The sequence below is a fragment of the Oryzias melastigma genome, linkage group LG7, assembly GCF_002922805.2.
Source record: "Oryzias melastigma strain HK-1 linkage group LG7, ASM292280v2, whole genome shotgun sequence".
NCBI lineage: Eukaryota > Metazoa > Chordata > Actinopteri > Beloniformes > Adrianichthyidae > Oryzias > Oryzias melastigma.
The window spans coordinates 18,125,013-18,146,199 of record NC_050518.1 but is presented as its reverse complement, the minus strand read 5'-3'; the positions used below and the strand labels follow the sequence as shown (position 1 = coordinate 18,146,199).

The following is a 21,187-nucleotide window of genomic DNA, read 5'->3' as shown; positions in this document are numbered from 1 at the left end:
TTTTAAAGCAACCAGTTATTAGCTCGACCTATGCTCTCCTCCTCACACTTTAAAGAAATTAAATGTTATCAGTTGACCTCTAAAATTTTTGTCGTGTGGTTCTACCCGTTCCCAGAAGGGTAAATCCAGAACTCTACAGCTAGCCGTCGCACGGTGTCAGCACTCAGCACCAGAGCCGAGCCGGGTGAAAGCAGCCCGCCACGCCTGTAGGCGGACCAGCGCAGTCGTAGCCAGCATCCTCACACCAGACCCGGGACACAGACAACAACAGTGACAGATCGGAACCGCATATCTGTTTGCATCCAGCTATGGGTGTAGTCTGAGAGGTGGATTCAGTAGCGCACCACCATTTACCTCGAAGTTCAATCCTCATGAAGGAGCTCCGTCCTGGCTGAGTTTGGGAGATGGGAGTACTCAACATCGCAGACCAGGTACGCTACAATAAAGCGCTCCGTGTTCGCACTGTGGCGCAGTCTATTTGCTGAGAAGGATCGGCTCTAGTGCGTAGCAAACTACGTATTAACCGAACATATGCATATTCCGTACGATGTTTGTAATGCACCGTGACTCATTTGGATATCTGCATCACTCCGATAGTGTTTCTTTGAATTTGTAATGCTTGGCTTTCCTATCTCAACCATATTGGTGGTGTCGCTTGGGGCGTGCTCTGTGTGAGGGCCAGCTCCGTAGCAGCTACGGCTAGCTAAAGCTAAAGCTAGCTTGTTAGCTGACGTAAGTGGTAGGCCTATAGGCCTCAGTCAGGGCTTGGTGTATTTGCTGGGTTTAAAAAAAGAAACACTTCGAATTTATAAGCAAACACTTAAGAAGTTTATTTTTTTCGGGTTCATTTTTATCACGCGATATAAATATTAACGAATAGCTACAATTTTCTTAGAAGACGGAGCAGCAGGCTAACCCATCGGTTTATCGCTAATCACCGTAGCAGTAATTGAGCTCTCGTTACTGTGTTGCAGCCTCCTCTGGTCCAGGCTATCTTCAGTCGTAATGCTGAAGAAGTTCAACTGTTATTGCACAAAACGGAGGATGTCAATGCACTGGTATGTAAAATGTACAAGCGAACGACTAAATTGGTGCATATCTTTGTGCCTTTGAAAGTATTTCCCCCTAATTCCATTGTATTTCTACGTGTTAGGACCAAGAGCGACGCACACCACTTCATGCTGCAGCCTGTGTGGGTGATGTCCATATAATAGACCTCCTCATTGATTCGGGTAACTTCTTTTATTTATTATTATTTATTTTTTTTGCATCATTTATAATAATTTAATTATTGTATGAGCATGTATTGCAAAATTGTTTATCTTTTGTTAAATCTGTTTTTCAGGTGCCAGTGTAAATGTTAAAGACCAAGTATGGTTGACCCCTTTGCACAGGGCAGCTGCTTCCAGGAATGAAGTAAGCTTTGGTGTTAATTATTTCTGAGTCAGATGACTTCCTGTTCTGATTATTCCTTTAGGTATATGGGTGTAATCGCTTATCTTAGATGGAAATGCGTGTGTTTTGATTAGGATTTATTAGGATCTTTTAACCCATGATAATTTTTTTTCCACTCCAGAGGGCAGTGAGCCTGCTGCTGAGGCGAGGAGCTGAGGCAAATGCACGAGACAAGTTCTGGCAGACGCCGCTGCACGTGGCGTCTGCCAACCGTGCCACCCGCTGTGCAGAGGCCCTCCTCTCCCATCTGAGCAACTTGAACATAGCAGACCGCACCGGCCGAACTGCCTTGCACCATGCAGCTCAGAGTGGGTTCCAGGAGGTACGCTTTACTGAGATTTAAGGAAAAAAAACAAAACACCAACATATTCAGTTTAATTCCTTTATAACATTTATGTTCTGTTCTTATTACAGATGGTGAAGCTGCTGCTGAACAAAGGGGCGAATTTGAGTGCAATTGATAAGAAAGAAAGACAGCCTATTCATTGTGCTGCTTATTTGGGTAATCAAATTGAGCCATCCTTCTAGTTACTGCACACAGCCTCATTCTCGTATGACAGGAAATGATCCCATTGGTGTTTACCAAGATGGGAAGCAATAACATGGAGAATAATTTGCATTAACCTAAAGTAGAATATGCCACTTTAATCATCAGTTTAGTTTAACTCTCATTTTTGCAGCTGTTATTTCTGTGAAATTAGCTTAAATTGGATGAATATAAAAGCAGAAGTATACTCTCCGTTCCCCACAGGGCATTTGGAGGTGGTGAAGCTGCTGTTATCTCGCAGCAATGACAAAAGCTGCAAGGATAAGCTGGGCTACACGCCTCTCCATGCTGCTGCTGCCAGTGGTCACATCGAAATTGTAAAATACCTGCTGAGGATGGGGGCAGAGGTGAAAGCCTACTTTGCTAACCAAATCAAGAAGTACTGTTCCATGAATCGGACTGTAATAAGTAGGTTTGTGTCGTGTTGTGATCAGATTGACGAGCCGAACACCTTTGGCAACACTGCGCTCCATGTGGCCTGCTACATGGGGCAGGAAGCTGTTGCTACAGAGCTGGTGAACCATGGAGCCAACGTCAACCAGCCCAACAAGTGTGGGTACACCCCTTTGCATCTGGCTGCTGTCTCCACCAATGGAGCCCTTTGTCTAGAGTTGCTGGTCAACAATGGGGCCGATGTCAACCAGCAGGTACAAAGTCGGCCTTTTTCTTGTCACAGTCCTTGCTTTCAATGTGTTAAATGTGGTTGGTGTTAGCAGCTTAAAAACATACTAAGAGGAAAATGCTTTATTTTTGCTTATTTATGTATTAAAGAAATGGAACTGTCAAATTTAAATACAATCTAGTTATTTGGTAACACTTTATAATAAGTTTCATTAAAAAGCTTTATTAACAGATTAAAAAAAAACATTTTAATGTGTTTATAGGATGTTGGTAAGACATTTATTGCCACAATAAATAAAAAAAAGGTTTAACATACATGGTAAGATTCATTACAGAGACAATATTAATAAACTGCTTACAAGCTCCACAAATGCATGTATTATATGTATAAATGTATTAACTATCTTCGTCAACATTTTTTTGTGTGTTGAAGCATCTAATTTAAATTGTCACCACTAATTTTAATGAATTTATTATGAAAAAAGATACAAATAAATGTTATTATAAAGTGATTCTAATTCACAAATTTAAAGAAAAAAAAAATACTGATTAAGCAAATTATTTTTTTAGGTACCAAAAGTAAAGTTATTGTATAAAATGTGCACAGAATACTTCATAGTCCACATTATTTTTTGAAACTATAACAATATCAAAAATACTACAGAAAATTGAAAGATTTATTTAGAATGTGTGAACCAATGAAGTCCTTCCCTGAAGTAAAGATGCATCTCTACTCTTTTGTCTTCTTCAGAGCAAAGAAGGGAAGAGCCCCCTGCACATGGCAGCCATTCATGGACGCTTCACACGCTCTCAAATTCTCATCCAAAATGGTTAGTATGATTTTACTTTAAAGACCCATTCCAGTGAAAATTGTGTTTTGGTATTTTTAACATGTTCTTGTGGCATTTTTCTATTAATGGACAGAACATGTGAAGGAAATTAAGTAAAAAAAAAAAATGAATTTTTGAGTATTTCTTTATTCAAATAGTTGTGAATCAGGAGCAGACAAAAGAAAAAATTAGATTTTGTTCCGCAGAAACTACAATGGGCGTTCCAAAAGCCCCCTCGCGTCCGTTTGTAGACAAATACATCCATGTACGTCTTTGTTTTCCTCCTCTGAGCTGATATCTAGCCTCAAACTGTACGTCTGATGGCTCCAGTATTGCTGGATATTACTGAGGGTCTGTAAGCTAGCAGAGTGGGTAACTTGGAGGGGTTACTCGAGCAAACAGTCCCGCCCACAGCTCTGATGTGAATTTCTGATAAACTACTGGCGCTCTGCAGTAACTATGTCCTAGAAACTGATTCTAAAAATGGCTAAAAATATCAAAAATTTTAATTAAAAGTCCACTTTTACAATTGATCAAAGCATGACAGGAGGGAGTCTTTAACAGGAAACAGTATGTAAGCAGGAACATCTTCCTTTTTGTGTGCTTGATGCGTCCGTTGTTTCGCATTAGGTGGGGATATTGATTGTGTGGATAAGTATGGCAATACTCCTCTCCACGTTGCTGCTAAGTATGGCCATGAACTGCTGATCAGCACTCTGATGACCAACGGAGCAGACACAGCCAGGTACCTGAAAAACCCCCATTGCTTTTACTTCTGTTGAGCAAAAACAACACACTGAAACAAAGTGGTAAACTTTTCTAGTGAATGTTTTCTCTTCTTTTTTTTTCTTTTAGACGTGGGATCCATGGAATGTTCCCTTTGCACTTAGCTGTGCTGTACGGGTTTTCAGACTGTTGTCGCAAGCTACTCTCCTCAGGTCGGTTCTGTTCATTTATTCCATCTCTTGAGCTTCACTTTTGAACACAGAAGTCGTCATCTCCTGCTTCCTCATTCCTTTACAGGTCAGCTGTATAGTATTGTTTCATCTATGAGTAAAGAGCACGTACTATCAGCTGGGTTTGACATAAACACCCCTGACAACTTTGGGAGGACCTGTCTACACGCTGCTGCCTCTGGAGGGTACCAAACACAATCTCCTAGCAAAAATACTAATATTAAATCATAATAATGTCAGTTTGCTTCATCTGTAAATGTTATTTCTCTGTCTGCAGAAATGTTGAATGTCTGAACTTGCTCTTAAGTAGCGGTGCCGACTTGAATAAGCGGGACATAATGGGAAGGTCGGCTCTTTTATTTAGTTTGACTATCACCTCTCAGTCTAGTATTCACAGGTACTTCATGTGTTGTCTCTTTGCACTTCCCCTGCAGGACACCGTTGCACTATGCAGCTGCTAATGGGAGGTACCAGTGCACTGTGACCCTGGTTAGCGCTGGCGCTGAGGTCAATGAGCCTGACCAGACAGGCTGTACTCCCCTGCACTACTCTGCTGCCTCCCAAGCCTTCAGCAGGTTGGAAAAACATTCCTGCATCTCGCTTTTCAGGTTTCAGCTCTCTTAAATTTGATGTATTTAAACAAAAAAAGATATGGATGAATATAGGTTGAGATAGATACATTTAGTTTTCTCCATGAGTAATTTTGACTCTGTTTGAGTCCAAATACTTTTTTACTTCTAAACAGTTTAAGCTATGAGAAAGCAACAACAATGCATGTAAGAGGTGGTGAAGACTGTTGGCTTTTGTGTCTCCTCCACATTATACCACAAACACAGCCTCATCAGGTTGCTAATGCAATAGAACAGAGGAGGACACATCTCACAGAGAACACATTTTAATTTACATGAACTTGTTTACATGGCTGTTGTTGGAATTTAAGCTCCACTGATGATGTTGGGGAGTGTTGTAAAGTGAACTCCACTGCTGTTGTGTTGCTGTCAAGGCTTCATACTCGGGTTTCAGCGAAGTTGTTAATTGGAGAATGCAAACATGAGCTGAACCGGTCCAGCTCATGTTTTTTTAGATCTCTTTAACCCTAGATAGAGCACTATCGCTGGGTGATTTTCACCCGAGAAGAAGTATTTCAATTATTTTAAATTTGTTGCATTTTTGTGTGAACTTTCTGCATCCTGTTTCTATGCAGAGTTGATCGTCATTTTTCTGGAAACCATCAAAAAGAAGAGGATGAGGAAAAAGAATCATACTTGTGAGTTTTTGTCCTATCTATGTTCATATATATATACACGAGTGTTAACAATCAAAAACCATTTGTGCTATTTTATATCTTTAAATAGCTGCTTGGAGCATCTCTTGGACAATGGTGCTGATCCATCAATGGTCAACTCAAAAGGTTATAGTGCTGTTCACTATGCAGCTTACCATGGCAACAAACAGAACTTGGAGCTGGTGAGTTTTCCAATTTCAAAGCAAATCTGCAGACAGTGCAGCCTAAAGATTGTTGTGTTGTAAATGGCGTTTACTTGTATAGCTCTTCTCTACCTTCCTTGAAGGCCCAAAGCGCTTTACAGTCAGAGTCCCATCCACTCATTCACACATACATCCACACACTGGCACCAACTTTCCACCAGAGATGAGGTGGGGGTTCGGTGCCTTGCCCAAGGACACTTCCACACATGAGTGGGCAAGGCGGGAATTGAACCTGGAATCTTCCAATCAGAGAATCTTCCAATCGAGTTCTAAACTTTATTGTTGGTATAGACTTTTAAAGACCCACTCCAACTAAAATTGTGTTTTTGGTCTTTTTAACATGTTTTACTCATAATGTCGCTCATATAAAAATAAAAAAGGTAGTTGGAGTGGGATTTTCATGCTAAAATTAGTTTTATTTATTTATTTACTTTTGACAGAAGCTCATACAAGTTCCTTTCAAAATAAACCACATTTTATGCCAAGTAAGATCCGCCTGCTGCTGCAGCAGATTTACTTGAATTAAAAATGCAACAGAGTCAAGTCAAAGGTTACAACTCTGCTGTAGAATCCAACTAACCAAAAAGTATCCCTACAGCTAAATGCAATTGTATACATTAAGAACTCTGAACAGCAACTAAACTCTGCTGTGCACCAGATTCTAAGACTCAGAACTCTTAGATTATTCTAACAATAAACCACTCTGACGGTAGATAAAACCTTTTACCGTCATTTTGATTAGCTATTCTGACACAAAGCTAAATTAACTAAAACAAAGTAACCCATTATTTATTTGAATCGATAGTATTTTTCCTTTAAAGCAGAAGAGCTGCTATGGAGGGATACTGTATGTGGCTCCAGAGCTTCAGGTTTCAGACTCCCGGTGTAGAATTACTCTTCACAATGTGATTGATGTTTGAGTTTAGTGATGCATACTAATATCTGGTGTAATGCTTACTGCCTCTGTCAGTTACTTAAAGATAAACCATGTTTGTTGTCTTCCTTTTAGCTTTTGGAAATGTCCTTCAATGCACTCGGAGACATAGAGAGCAGCATTCCTGTCAGCCCCCTGCATCTTGCTGTAAGTTTACAAATATAGTTGGATGGTTTTGCTCCTAAAGAAAAGTGAAGTTCCTGACCGGATCTGTCTTTTCAGGCTGATAACGGCCACTGGCAGGCTCTGCGTCTGCTCACGGAGACCGCAGCCTACGTTGACATGCAGGACGCCGCTGGCCGCTCCGTTCTCTACCTAGCTGCCCAGAAAGGCCACGCACGTTGTGTGGAGGTGCTCCTGGCTCAGGGGGCCTCCTGTTTCCTCAACGACAACCGCCTCATGTGGACTCCCATTCATGTTGCAGGTAAAGCTCTTAGCAAGAGCAGGATTTTACAGGTGTCTTCTTTGACTCCTTTCATCTGTATTTGTTCGTTTCTCTCCAGCTGCTAACGGTCACTCAGACTGCCTACGCATGATGATTGATTATGGAGAGGAGGGGGATCTCACCAATGTGGCAGATAAATTTGGCCAGTGAGTTATTAGTCTTCAGAAAATATTTGTTTGGTATTTTCTAATTTACCAAATGATTGGACGAGTACAAGCAGATCAAATTTTCAATTTGTCTCCATCAGGACCCCTTTAATGCTGGCTGTTCTTGGAGGTCACACTGACTGCGTTCACTTCCTGCTGGAGAGGGCATCTTCACCAGATGCTCAGGACAAGAGGGGCAGCACAGCTTTGCACAGAGCGGTTCGTATAATGCTGGATGAATCAACTGCATTATTGTACCGCAGAGCATAGTAGACGTTCTTTCTTACTCATTTAGGATATTTCTAAAATCTAAAGTAGCAAATAAATAAGATGTGTTTACTCTAATGAAATAATGTCAGCTATTTCTTGTCCATTTTTGTCTAGTCAGCTATCTAGCTGACTTATTTTTTTATAGTTTTTTACAAAGGCAACATTGTCTTAAAACAAGTATTCATTTATAATCTATCTCTGGATTTGTAAGTTGAGCACTAAACTCCCAGTTTTTCTTGATGCTGTTTCTTTTTTCTTCTCTCAGGCCGTGTTGGGTCACGATGATTGTGTGACGGCCCTGCTGAAGCACAAGGCTTCTCCGTTATGTCGGGACATCCAGGGTAGGACACCGCTGCACTATGCTGCCTCCAGAGGCCAAACGGAGATGTTGTCGAGTCTGATGCAGGCTGCCGTGGCAGCAGATCCACAGGATCAATTGCTGGACAGCAAACAATACACCCCCCTGCACTGGGCTGCTTATAAAGGTGTGTTCTCTTTGCTTGACTTGACTGCCCATCAGCCGTAGTATTATTTATCCTCGTGTGTGTTTGTTCTCAGGGCATGAAGACTGTTTGGAGGTTTTACTTGAACTTAAAACATTTATCCATGAAGAGGGAAACCCATTCACTCCCCTGCACTGTGCTCTGTGAGTATAAACCTCTAATTTGTGCATGAGCGCATTTTCCTTAAAAAGAAAGAAATGTGGCAACATGGAAGTGACTTGAAATGAGTGAGTGGTTGAATTTGCAGGATGAGCGGCCACTGCAGTGCTGCAGAGAGGTTGCTGGAATCTGCCAGAGTCCACGTGATCAACTGTAGAGACGCCAAAGGAAGGTGAGCTTTTGACAGTTCAGACAAGACGAGCAGTGTTGACTCATGAGGAACGCATGCGAAATGGAGTTTAAAAAGAAATAAATGAGATTAAGTTGATATGCGATTCATTAATCATGACCTTTAATTAATTGAAATAATCTATTCTTTTTTTAACCTAATAATTGCTGTAAAAAGTCTCATTTTGAGATATTTTCATTTAAATTCATGAAACTGTGGCACAGTAAAAGATCAAATTACATAAAATTATAGCTATAAAAACTGTTACTTTATGAACTTTCCCTAATATAACAGACTTCCAACATTTACTTTTACAGTCTTAAACAATTAAGGGAAAAAAACAAAACCCAAGAACCATAAAATCCGGTCCAGAGTTATCAAATCTAATACATAACAGTAGGAAATATTGACCACAAACTTCTTCTTATTTCCATATTACAGATGTTGACGTACTTCTTTCCACAGTCTACCGTCCCACGCGATCATCCCTCCGTGTGCCCCATTAATTTATGATAACGATCACTCGTTGGGCTTTATCCCTTCCAAACTAGATCAGGGGTGTCCAAAGTCCTCGAGGGCCGGCCTCCTGCTGGTTTTCCTGGAACCCCGCCTTATCTGCTGCTGATTACCTGGATCAGGTGTTTGGCCAATAAGGAGCTTCATAGCGGGTTGGTTGGAAAACGTGTAGAACAGCGGCCCTCGAGGACTGACTTTGGATACTCCTGTACGAGATAATAGCTGTAGCGTTGTAGGTTTGTTTGCATTAGTTCTGTGAAGAACTACAAAGTCGTACATTGAGATCACAGCACCAAAGTGGCTTGTACCTCATACACAGGTCTCAACAGACACCAAAACGAGCAGTGGAAGAAATGTAAGAGATGGTTTCAGCCAAGTTCAATGGCATAAAACTTCATATACTGAGTGGCCCTCAAAGGGTTTTTAAAAGTCTTAAATAAAAGCTGCAGTAATCCTGCAGTACTGTCTCTGTTCCTCAGGACCCCACTCCATGCTGCTGCCTTTGCTGAAGATGTGGCAGGACTTCAGCTGGTGCTTCGTCATGGAGCAGAGATCAATGCAGTGGACAACAGCGGGCGCTCTGCTCTGATGGTAGCTGCTGACAAAGGACACAGCGGCACTGTGGGTACGTATGAAACACTCGCTGAAGTCATTAGACATTGGTTTAATATTTATTTTTTGCTTTCTAAATATTATAAAGTGATTTAAAGTGTCTATATCTCAAATGGTAGAAACCAGAACTTTAAATGGCAGCTATTTCTGCCTGGTTTTCCTGGCAGGTTCAGACATTTATTTATACAAAGTAGCATAAAGTGCTGAACAAAAGACTCCCTCACTCGTCCTACCCCTTAACCCCATGTAGGTAAACTGTGAGCGTTAGGCTGAGCACAGAGAAGTAAACCAAGTCGGTTTATTATTGTACACTAAAACATCTTATTTATGTCTTGTTTTTTTGCTGCACAGCCATCCTTCTTCATCGCGCCAAGGCTGACCTGACACTACTGGATGAGAACAAAAACACTGCCCTGCACTTGGCTTGCAGCAAGGTACACAAGGTCATTTTAAGATTCTGAGCTCAAAGACGCCACAGAGAGACGGGCGCTAACGGAGGTTTCTGGTTCTTTTCCTCAGGCCCATGAGATGTGTGCGTTGCTGATTCTGGGAGAGATTCACAGTCCCACCCTTATAAATGCCACCAACAGTGCTCTGCAAATGTGAGAACATCTATGAATGTACAGCACATGGTGGGATTTTTAGGACAAAGAAGGAAAAAATGTTTGCACTAGGGTCATTTAGACAAAATGTAGTCACATTTCTAAAGCCAGAATGTATGTTCCTATGTCTCATTCAAGAATGTGAACATCAAAACCAACAATATCAATAAATGTTCAGTTATTGGAGCTTAAAGGCTTCCTTAAGTTTTTTTAACTTTAGGATTGAATTTGATATAATCGGCATATCTTTATATCCTAAATACACAAAATAAATTTGTTTAAACACACTTGAACTTGAACATTCTTTGGTGTCCTCAGGGTTCTATCCATGCTATCCATTAAGCTAATCTTGATGTTTGCAGTTTTTTTTTTTTTTTTTGTATTTGTGATGTTTGTAAATCCTTTCTCTAAATCTACTTTTGCACCAACAAACTATTTTTTAAACCTCTTTTTGCATTCAGATTCAAAAATTTACATTGTTTGCTTAATTGAGCTTTTTTTCATTCTTTCTTTTTTTTTTTTGCCCAGGCCCCTCCATCTTGCAGCGCGTAACGGCCTGTCTACAGTTGTGCAGGCGTTGCTCAGTAGAGGAGCCACAGTTCTGGCTGTGGATGAGGAAGGTGAGGCTCTCTTTTTGGGGTTCCACATGCTGATACTACCATTTATTTTAACTTGGGCTGAGTATCACCAAAATTTTCAGAATCGATTGGATACAGATTATTTTTCGATTCTTTCAATCCTCTCAATTCAACTCAATTTGATTCAGTTTTGAGTTTACACATTTAGACTCATTTGTCTAGAAATATATGAATAAAATATAAAATATTCATATTAATCTGATAGTTCACATACTATAAAATATATTAGTGAAATTATAATGAAGTTGTTAATACCATGCAGTGCTAAATGGATTCTTTGACAGAGAAGCTCCAACAATTGTTCTGCTTCTCCTGGAGGCCGTTTCAGTTTGGCCACTAGGTGGCGATCGCGCTATAGTATTACACCTTATTCAAAAATAAGACAGAATGAGCAAAAAACTGTTGGTTACTTAAAAAATATTTCCTTAAAAGAGTGAAACATTCACACCTGTGAGTTTATAGATGTTAATTTTGTCAGTAATGAACGTTTACGTCGACAGAGCTTTAGCATTAGCCATCCTATGGAAAATTCCATTAGACGTTAGCATCAAGCTAGCTGACTTTAGCTTTATGTGCTAGATCAATCTCTACTTTTATGGATTAATTATTGATTTGAAAAGCTTAGATCAATTCTGATGGATTAATAATTTTAACCCTTTATCACCAGAGATGTTGCTGGCAACACCTGATTATGTGATTTACTATTCTGCCGCAGAGAAAAGAAGCTTTTCATTTTGGCTTTGCACCAATATGCAACACATTACATCAACTTAGTGTTGCAGAACGGTGCAAACCACTTTTCTGTGACAGAATCGGTTTATTCCATAAACATATCACTACAGATCTGCTTTTCTCCACTTCAGAGTCCTCTAGAATTTCATTAAATGGTTGAAGAGTTATGGTGGTAAAAATAATGTCAACACTGGAGCCACAATTTTGGTGTAAAATGATCAATTTAATGTAAATAAATGTTTATTTAGATCTACATTTGTTCAGTTAAATATCACCTTGTTTGCCTTTTCATTTTTGACTTTTGGTTAACCTCGTCTTCTGTTTATTTACCAGGCCACACGCCGGCCCTGGCCTGTGCGCCCAACAAGGACGTGGCTGACTGCCTGGCCCTGATCCTTTCTACCATGAAGCCTTTCTCTCAGCGGGACCCCTCCTCCTGCTCCTGCTCCTCCCCCACGGTCTCTTCCTCCCCGGGTCTCAACTTGCTGAAGCACTGCGGCATCACCGCCGCCTGCTCCCCCCTGCCCAGCAACGGCCTCCACAACGGTTACGTCAAAGACCACCACGGGACCCCGGTCGGCCTGGACGGGTGTCTGTCTGAGTGAGGTTCCCCCGAATGCCGCCAGCTAGCTTTTATCATCGCCAACAGGGGGCGACAACTTTCAACATGTTCGAGAGGACCAGGGCAGCACCCAGCCACACATCTGTTTCCTCTGTATGTACGTGTTTGTGCATCCGTGTGTGCGTGAGCGTTCGGTCTTCTCTTGAGGTGCAGTCAAACCTAATATGCAATTAGATCCCATTCCTCCATCTCCTAGTAGTGCTTAATATATCCAGGCAAATTGCTCTACAAGGTCACTCAGATTAGACGAGGCATTTGAAGTAAATACTTAGCAATCCGGCCACCTCTAAACCATGTAACCCTTTAAAAACCATGCCGACACACTTTATATAACCAAAATCAAATAGCATGAAGGTGTCTGTTTCAACTGTCGTCATATCATTCAGCAGAAGAGTCATATCATGTTTATAGCCAGTTGTGGTGACCTTGTAGAGGAACATGCTGCCTTCCCAAAAAGAATGATCAAAGATGTTTGTGTTTTTGTTTTTTTTAATTTACATGTGTGTATGAAGGAACCACACAAGGGAAAAATCTAAACTTTTGCGGAAGAGTGCAATGCTTGTTGTGGTACAGTACAAGCAGTCTGAAATTTGGTAAAAAGCGTCACAAAGTTGTTGATTTAATAATGTTCTTTAAAAAGATGCAGCTTAGAATTGTTCGGCATTTGGAAACGCTGCTCATTTTAAATTTTGTTTTCACATTTCTTCTCTAGAAAAGAGAACCACATTAGCGTCAGCACTGTAACATCTTTTAAAGCTGACTTAAATTGTTTTTTTTTTTTTACTTTTAAAGATGCTTAATAAGTGTTTAGAATGTTTCTAAACATATAAGTTATGACCAAAGTTGATCAACACTACTATGGCTATAAATTATTTATTTGAGAAGAACTGTACTGTGTAAAGAGAGACAATAGATCTTGAAATACCTCGTCAACATGTTTAGCAGCTGCTTCATCTTCACCCAGGGTCCGTAGGCCTAATGTTCTCTTTTTGTAGAGGAGAACACCTGTAGGATAGCGACTGACTGAGGCCTTGTTTTATTTCTAGATGAAGGCTTTACTAGTAATATCTGCCAACAACACCTCATCCAAGCGTCGTATATCTGAGCACATAAAAGAACAAGCCATTTCAATTTATTTCCCATGTTTTTAACAGTGTTTGTTTTTTTCTTTTGGGGGGAAAAAAAGATTTCAGATCTTGAATGGCCTGATTATTTAAAGATTGATCCGTTTTTTTTTTTAATATTAGGCACTAATGACATGTTTGTATTTTTGAAGTTTATCGACTATTCTGATTTTAGGCTCGCACTAACGGAGTATTTTTGGGAGCTGGCGAACTTGTCTTAACTGAATTGTTTGTATTGCAGCTACTCAGTGGTGAGCTTTGGGTCAGTTTGAACATTTATCGTTGTCTGCTATTTTCATCGGACAGTTTTCAAGCAATACTTTCAGTTGGCCTTTTGGGTTTTTTTTTTTCCAAGTGTTATTGAATAGACAATCACTGTCACAAGGGCTTTTGTTTCCCTGGAATGTGTTTGGTCCCCTCCTTCTCTTATTGTTTCATAACTAATTAACCTGAAGTCTAATCTAACGGCTCTCTGCGTGCCAGGCATTTTACTGTCAGCGTCGACACAAACGCGCTGAACCGCCTTTATGGCATCTAATGAAATGCCTTTTGACCCATGCCTTCTTTTAAAGCATCGTTTCTGTTAATGTTTGATGGCAAAAGATGACAACAAGCCCTGGCACTGATTTATTTTGTTGCCACCTATTTAAATAGCAAGCAAAGTTGCACCACCGTATGGAGTTAGGAGAATAATTTTCGCCTATTTTGGTTTGTGTTTTTATTCGGGAATTGATATTCCTAAAACGATTAAATAGGGCTAAGAGGACAAGGAGAGGGATCATCGTTTAGGCTCATTTTTCCCCCCTCTTTTTAATTTCAGGAATAGCAGAAATCCAAATATTAATTTTTCTTACCATTTAATTTAGTCGTCGTCTTGACTCATTTCTAAGCATACTGAAGATGATTGTATCGGACCACTAGAGCTGTTTGTGACTTTTACATGTTATATCTAAGCTGTTTAATGGAGTCTTTTTTTTTTTTTTTAACTTGATGGTTGCATCACACTGAGTCAGATTGTTTGCAGTTGTGTTATATCTTCATACCCAGCGGGTAATGAAGCGGCACAATTGTACACAACTTGATGGCAGTTGAGGACCTAGGCGAGGCTGATTTGCTTAATACTCCTAAAAAGAAAAATAAGGCTTTCACTTGATTATGTTTGCTTGTTATTTTCAAACAGATTATCATCTCCTTGAGTTCGTGATGTAAATTTCCACTGGGCGTTTAATTTGAACTTGGCGATTATATGAAATGAAATGGAACTAATTGGTGAGCTTGGTTAACCTAATTAACTTTCACTAGAAGAGTAGTTGTATTAATAGCGGGGATCGGTACATACTTATTTTGTAATCTCAGGATCTGCACAAAAGCGGCAGGTAGAATTTATTAATCCAATCAGATCCCCTCATCATGAATTACATTGACGGTTTGATATATATATATACTTTTTTTTTTTTTTTTTGCTTTTTAAGGGATTTTCTATTGTTTCGATCTTTTTGAACTCCGATTCCACAGCACTTAATTAGATAGTCAAGCCGGCACTTTAGTACATTCAGGTTCTAAGTGTGCAAAATAGAGCATATTTAATGTATGTGCTTGTGTTTACATGCATGTGTGTTGCTGTGGCAGTTGCAAAAGACGAGGAAAAGCTGCAACAGAGTTGTACTCCAATAGTACATTTTTTTTTTTTTTTTTTTAATACAAACAGAATTTGTTTGTGTTGTTTCTTTTCTGGGCGAGCAGCCCAACAAATGATTATTAAGCCACCTGCTCATTTAGATTTGGCCTAATTTTTATCGTTGATTTAGAAATAAATCAAAGACACACGAAAGGCTTTAAAAATAAATGTTTGATACTTAATTCTGCCATCTGTAGGTGCTGTCCAACAAACCTGTTTAGACAGATTTTTCCTATGATGTCCTGGAGCCGTTTGCCCACTCAATGTTACTGAATCCTATTAGTATTCCTTTAAATTTCATTTTTTTCTTTGAATGCACCACTGCTTGTGCATTTAGCGATACAACTACTGTTAAAACAAATGGAGTATATATACAGTGCGTCTGGAGTCGAGCAATGGAAAGGTCCAATTGTAGCAATATCGTGTGTGTGTATAAAAGTGTGCAGCACAAAAATTGCACTGCCATTCAGTTAGGCCAATTCAGTAAATCATAGCATAAATGCCAATGGAAGATTCAAAGTGCGGGTTTAAATGTCATAAACTTCGGTCACAATTGAGGCCTGTTTGCCAAAACGTCTTGAGGGAGGACACTCTCTCGTTTAAGGAAAGCAGCAATGGATTTATGCATATGTTCAAGCAGTTTACAGTCTGACCATCAAATCTGAGCCATGAATTTCTGACTGAAATGAATGTAAGGTCAGTTTGGAGCAGGACAGTTGGCTTTCTCCCGATTTGAAACTGTTGCTCTTCATTTGTCTTGAAAAAGATAGGATTATTAAGGTAGCATGTAGTACTTATTATAAAGTATGTGTAGTAGTCTTCCTGCATTGAAGGTCTAAATGTGTTTTTTTTTTTTATTCCCCCTCTTTTTCTGGCATTATATAGACCTGCTGTCAAGAAGGATCACTACTTTCTTTTTTCTTTCTTTATACATGCATCGAGTTTTGTAAAAGGTAGAGGAGAAAAACAATTTCATCCATTCCATCGTGATTGCCTTACAGTACGGAAACACTAGAGGGACAGAAAGGTCTACAATAGATACGATCACACATACAAGCAAACAGCCTATATTTGACGAGATGCACCTAAGCTACACCCATTTAGTGCCATAGAAACCTTGATTTGCCTTTAGACGTGAATCATACTTATTAGGTCATCCACACATTTAGATGTAGGCAGGTTTATTACAGGTTTGGAGCTGCATGTCTTCACCAATTTATGTGTAACCTTATATGGACGACTGCATGGGAATATATTAGTACTCAAATCGAAGTGTTCTGTTCAATTGTACTGTAGACGTTTCTTTCCAACAATTGGGCATTTTTGAAGAACATACTGTTGGTAGTCCCTTTTTGTATTGGCAAAGCAATCTGTTGGTTGGTTTATAGTGTATGCATTACAAAGGAGAAAAAAACTGTCCTATAAAAGCATGATATATATACACATACATACACAATAGGATTGATTTGCCTCAATAGATGTCTTGATTCTTACTTGACGTAAATGGCGAATTTCAATTTCAACTCTGATCTACTGTTGAGCCTTTTGCCTTAAACGCCGAAATAAAAAATGACACCCTGAGAGCACCTGATAGGTAACATCACCTGTAGTTATGCTACTTGCTTTGATTGCTTAAAAAAGAAATTGGCTTTGTTAGATCTTTCAGACTTTTTTTTTTTTAGGTGTCGAGAAGCACACAAATCCAGTGAGGTAGCACATAACTCCTAAGATTGCCACGGTGCAGAGATTGCTCTGAAAAGTTGGGATATTGCCATATTTTTTCCACTGTGAATGAATGAATTGAGAATTCACTCTTAAACAATCAACTATGGCTTCTCCGTGATCCAGAGCCAAACGATACTGGGAATTTAAAGCGGTGTACCTCAAGGAGATCTTCGGACAGGAAGGACGCTTGTACAGCTATGCCAACAAAGACTTTAAAAAGAAAAAAAAAATCTTGTGATCCATCTTGTGGATAGTGTAATACTGCTTAAACCAGCCTAAATCAGATGTTTTATTAGTGTTGAAGATGTCTCACATTTCCTACCTTAAATGGGGGCAGTCGGCTGCACCTTGTACTTTTTCTTGGACCTGCGGTTATACCTCATCGGTGATGTTTTGTGCAACGATGCTGACCTTGATCCTGAGTGATTAGTTCTTGTGTTTCCCAATGCCAGTCATGTATGTTGCTCCCCCCCTTTAGCGTTTGTGTGTCTGAGTGGGACTTTTCAACATATGCATGTCATTCCATAACATTCAACACCCCTACAGTCAGCCGATTTAGTCTGTGATGAACGGCAGACGCAGCAGAGGGAAACTCATTGGCAATCGAAGGTAGCTAATAGAGAAAAATTACCTCTGTAAGTACAAAAAAAACTATTTTACTATACCTGAACACTTGGTTATCAACCCCCCCCCCTCCTCGTACCAACATGACCTGTGTAATATCAAGCACAGTGGTGGCTTGGTGCCTTTGATTTATTATTACCGAAAGGTACGGTCTTCCATTTGTATGTCCCAAAAAGCCTTATATTGATAGAAAAAACATACATGACTGCAGTCGATGGTTCAAACTCCCTCTGAGCATTATTTCAAATTCCGTGTGAGCCAAGCTTAATAAAAGAACGTCTGCATCCGCCTTTGCTTTTAGCGTGTATTTCCGGTGTCTCGGCACCCCCCCTAGGGCGCCACAAGTGACTACACCTCACTGACGGGAGGAATGGGGAATCTTGAAAGCACAAATCTAAAGCTGGCACCTTGGGACTCTCTCCTAACATTTAGAAGCAAAAATGAGACCAAATTGGAGCAAAGGCGGGAGGAAAACATGTCACTTCTTAGTGCAAACGCTGAGGCTTGAATCGTAGTAATCGCAGAGAGACCATCGTCTGGAATTTCTCGCGCCGCTTCTGATTGTTCCTAACTCTCGGGTGGCGACGCACTGCGTACCAAGTTGCGAAATGATGCGGTACTTGCGTTCATTATCAAATTTCGGTGAACTGTTTGTTGTGGCTGTGTTGAAAAAAAAATTGATTGTGGAGATTGTTTGTATTATTTAGAGTAGACTGACTACAAGTAGGATTGCAGTAGTAGCTGTGTGCAGTGTTAACAGTGTGACCATTATATAGAATAAAGTAATATTTGTTGTCTTACCACATTAAGGCATGAAACATCCTCTTTGTCAGGTTGACGTCGTTTGAACTAGATTACAAGTGCAATAACTTCTTTTTTTTTTGTTTCTCATCGCTTCCTCAGTGGAATACCTATTATTATTATTATTATTATTATTATTATTTAAAATGACCTTTTTCAACACCAAAAGTCACTCATCTGTAGCAAATGCAGAACCGTAAGGCGGTCCTCATGTTTGTATTCAGACAGGTGGCGCTTTTTTTTTTTTTTTTTTAAGTGTGATATTCTGTTTAGAAAACTGTGATCCAACTTTAAAAGCTGCCTGCTCAGACACAAGACCGTGCACAAGCTGACAGATTGGAGTAGGTGCTTTATTTTTTCATTTTTGAGGGTGGACTTTAACAATATTGTAGTCTGGATTTTGGTTTTCTAGCTGGTTCTTTTGCATGTGTAGTCGTGTATATGCATCCTCTCTTGAAATGAAATGTTTTCTGAAGAATATTTAGACCTGCTGTCAGTAATATGAGGAATACAGGAAAAAGAAAATGCCTTATATTGTTTTCAATGTTGAGCATTAAGGGTTTTTTTTTTCTTTCGTGTCTCTCCCTTTTCAGTGTGTAGCCTAAAGCTTGTACAGTTAAGAGACTCATGAGATTTATAACTGCTGTATAGCCTGTGTGTTTTCAGAATTTGTAACTTGGAGGCCCTGTGATTGTGATTTTAGAAAAAAAAAACAAAAAAAATGAGAAAAACCACCAACATTCCCCTTGAAAGTGCCGTTTGTTTTCACCAGCAGAAGATGTTTTATCGGGGAGCGTGCGCTTGTGGGGGGGGTGGGAATGCATTCACGTTAAGGAAATCAAATGTGCGAGACACTTGGCAGTGTTTACCGTTGACCTGAATCATTTTTGAAGTATTAGTGCAGCTGAAATGAGGCAGCAGATCGTGACGGTGCACCTTACTGATTTGCTCCTCCTTTGAGTCCATCGCGGGCGTAGTCTCTCACTGAGAATCCATGACTTTAAAGCAGAGCCATATCAGAGAGCTTGAAAATTGAAGCCCCCATGAATGTGCTATTAGTAATAGCCTCCTATAGAAACGGATGTAAAGTTCATGTTGTGACATTTTCTGGAAGTTGAACCCTTTCATGTCTTTATTTTATTTTTTATTTTTGGCCTGCTTCATTGATGTTGTTTTTCTTGCATCTGGGCTTAAAGCAGATCTGGTGCTGAGGCACCCTTAATTCATTGATACAGAAAAAAAGGGATAATAATGAGTCTTCTGTTTTAGTTTAACGATAAGAGCCCTTATCATGAGTAGGGGGGGGCTTCGAATCAGGGCATGTGATGAGAAACAATCAAAAAACAAACGACAACAAAAAAAAGTCACACTGCACCTTTTCTAAAATAAGGGGGAAGTTTAAAAAAAAAAAAATGTTGGCTCGTCCACACAACATTCCAAAGTCGATTTCATTTTCCACAGTCCTGTCCCTCCGCTTGAGGAGAATGTTGCTTTGCTGGTGAATGAAGTGTGTCAATGACAGGGTTCCCTATTTAACCTAACGCTGATTACCTCATTTACAAGTCTGCAAATGTACTATTCTACTGTGTTTGTAAAGGAGTCAATGCCATCACCAGCAGCGCGGTTTAAAACACCTGTGATCACGACAGGACCAATGATGTTAGAACTTTACAAAAACATGACCATTCGAGGAATACATGGTTTAAGGCCTTCACGGGCCGTCTTCAGTTCAGAAACCACCACAGCTTGCTGTTCCGGTCGGCAGCGATAGCCATCCAGGTTTGGAGATCACAACTTCTTAGCAGATCGTGGCAAAACCACGACTGGAATAGCAACTGTTTGCACTAGCATGGTTCATAAAAAAGACCTGGTGGATCACACGGTTATCTACGTCATCTTATCATAACTTGCTGTTTTTAGTAGCATTTCTCCTACCTCTTTGTTTTTGCAGCCTTGAGTATCGTCTCACCACATGATCAGATTTTTTTCTTTCTCCAAAGTCTGTTCACAGTACAGGAAAAACAGATATATCAGTAGGAATTGTAGTAATACAAAAAAGTGTACTTGGTTGTGCTATATATGTATCTGTCCATGTGGCGCTAAAAAAAAAAAAAAAAAAAAAATATTTGAGAAGCATTTATATAACTAAATACCACTGGAATGTCAAGCCAGATAATGTTTTGATGCAGGTTATGATAGTCTCCCCTTTAACATTCAGTGGTGGGTGGTCAGAGAAACCATCACAAAGAACCACACCCTGGCTTTTCTTTGTTTTTGTTTTAATTTATGGTTTCGCTTGTGCATATACGTTTTTTTTCTGTCCAGCCCTATAGTATCAAATGATCCCAACGTTTACGGCTACATGTTGGGCGGCCAGTGATCGCCCTGCAGTTGTAATGTCACACGTTTTCACGAGGAATTAAGGTGGCGTTCGCATGGAGGGTGAGTTTGAGCCGTTTGCCTTTAAATCCATTTTCATCCACTCAGAACCAAATTCTAGCTACGCAGGCGTCTGTCTCCACACTGCCTAGGCATTTCACGTTGCGTTTTTGAAAACAAAGGGGTACAGGGCAAGGGGGCAGGTTGGAGGTTTCCTGAGCAGGGCCGCTCCCGTTCACACCAACTCAAAGGCCGAATGGAACCCCCCTCCCAGCTCCTCGTCACCCACCCGTCGTCTCACCTAAACCTCAAGCCATTCATGTTTCAGTTTTGTTTTTTTCAACAATGCAATCCTGAAAGCACTTTGCCTTGTTATTCCTTTGTGTGAACATGTGAATGATGATTTGTTACAGAATTGTTAAATATGTAAAAGATCATTCACTGTTTTGGAAAAACCTACATCTGTCTTTCTGACATTAAAAGAAAAAAAAAACAATTTAGTGACATTAAACCTGAATCTATTTTATAAAATGTTTGCTGCAGCCAATTGGTGTTGTCATTCAGTATTGTGGCTTAGGGTTGTTTGTGTTCAATAAAGTGCTATTGCTAAA

General features: G+C 39.9%; 1 protein-coding gene across 2 annotated transcripts in view; it reads left to right on the top strand.

Moving 5' to 3' along the window:
• Nucleotides 1–21,187, top strand: part of ankrd52a (ankyrin repeat domain 52a) — a 21,991-nt gene extending 804 nt beyond the window's left edge. Inside the window, exons 2-29 of one of the 2 annotated variants that reach the window (XM_036212840.1) lie at nt 116–431; nt 975–1,058; nt 1,154–1,232; nt 1,346–1,416; nt 1,577–1,777; nt 1,870–1,957; nt 2,207–2,349; nt 2,437–2,649; nt 3,375–3,453; nt 4,084–4,198; nt 4,309–4,391; nt 4,477–4,594; nt 4,687–4,755; nt 4,844–4,984; nt 5,614–5,676; nt 5,765–5,876; nt 6,907–6,978; nt 7,054–7,255; nt 7,335–7,422; nt 7,524–7,641; nt 7,958–8,177; nt 8,251–8,338; nt 8,443–8,526; nt 9,519–9,664; nt 10,003–10,085; nt 10,171–10,253; nt 10,782–10,873; nt 11,957–21,187. In XM_036212840.1, coding sequence (XP_036068733.1) covers nt 405–431; nt 975–1,058; nt 1,154–1,232; nt 1,346–1,416; nt 1,577–1,777; nt 1,870–1,957; nt 2,207–2,349; nt 2,437–2,649; nt 3,375–3,453; nt 4,084–4,198; nt 4,309–4,391; nt 4,477–4,594; nt 4,687–4,755; nt 4,844–4,984; nt 5,614–5,676; nt 5,765–5,876; nt 6,907–6,978; nt 7,054–7,255; nt 7,335–7,422; nt 7,524–7,641; nt 7,958–8,177; nt 8,251–8,338; nt 8,443–8,526; nt 9,519–9,664; nt 10,003–10,085; nt 10,171–10,253; nt 10,782–10,873; nt 11,957–12,228 — 3,234 coding nt within the window. In that variant the 5' untranslated portion in view covers nt 116–404 and the 3' untranslated portion in view covers nt 12,229–21,187. Of the gene's footprint in view, nt 1–43; nt 432–974; nt 1,059–1,153; nt 1,233–1,345; nt 1,417–1,576; nt 1,778–1,869; nt 1,958–2,206; nt 2,350–2,436; nt 2,650–3,374; nt 3,454–4,083; nt 4,199–4,308; nt 4,392–4,476; nt 4,595–4,686; nt 4,756–4,843; nt 4,985–5,613; nt 5,677–5,764; nt 5,877–6,906; nt 6,979–7,053; nt 7,256–7,334; nt 7,423–7,523; nt 7,642–7,957; nt 8,178–8,250; nt 8,339–8,442; nt 8,527–9,518; nt 9,665–10,002; nt 10,086–10,170; nt 10,254–10,781; nt 10,874–11,956 lie in introns of those variants that run through there. The other variant, XM_024294115.2, reaches the window with a different exon arrangement.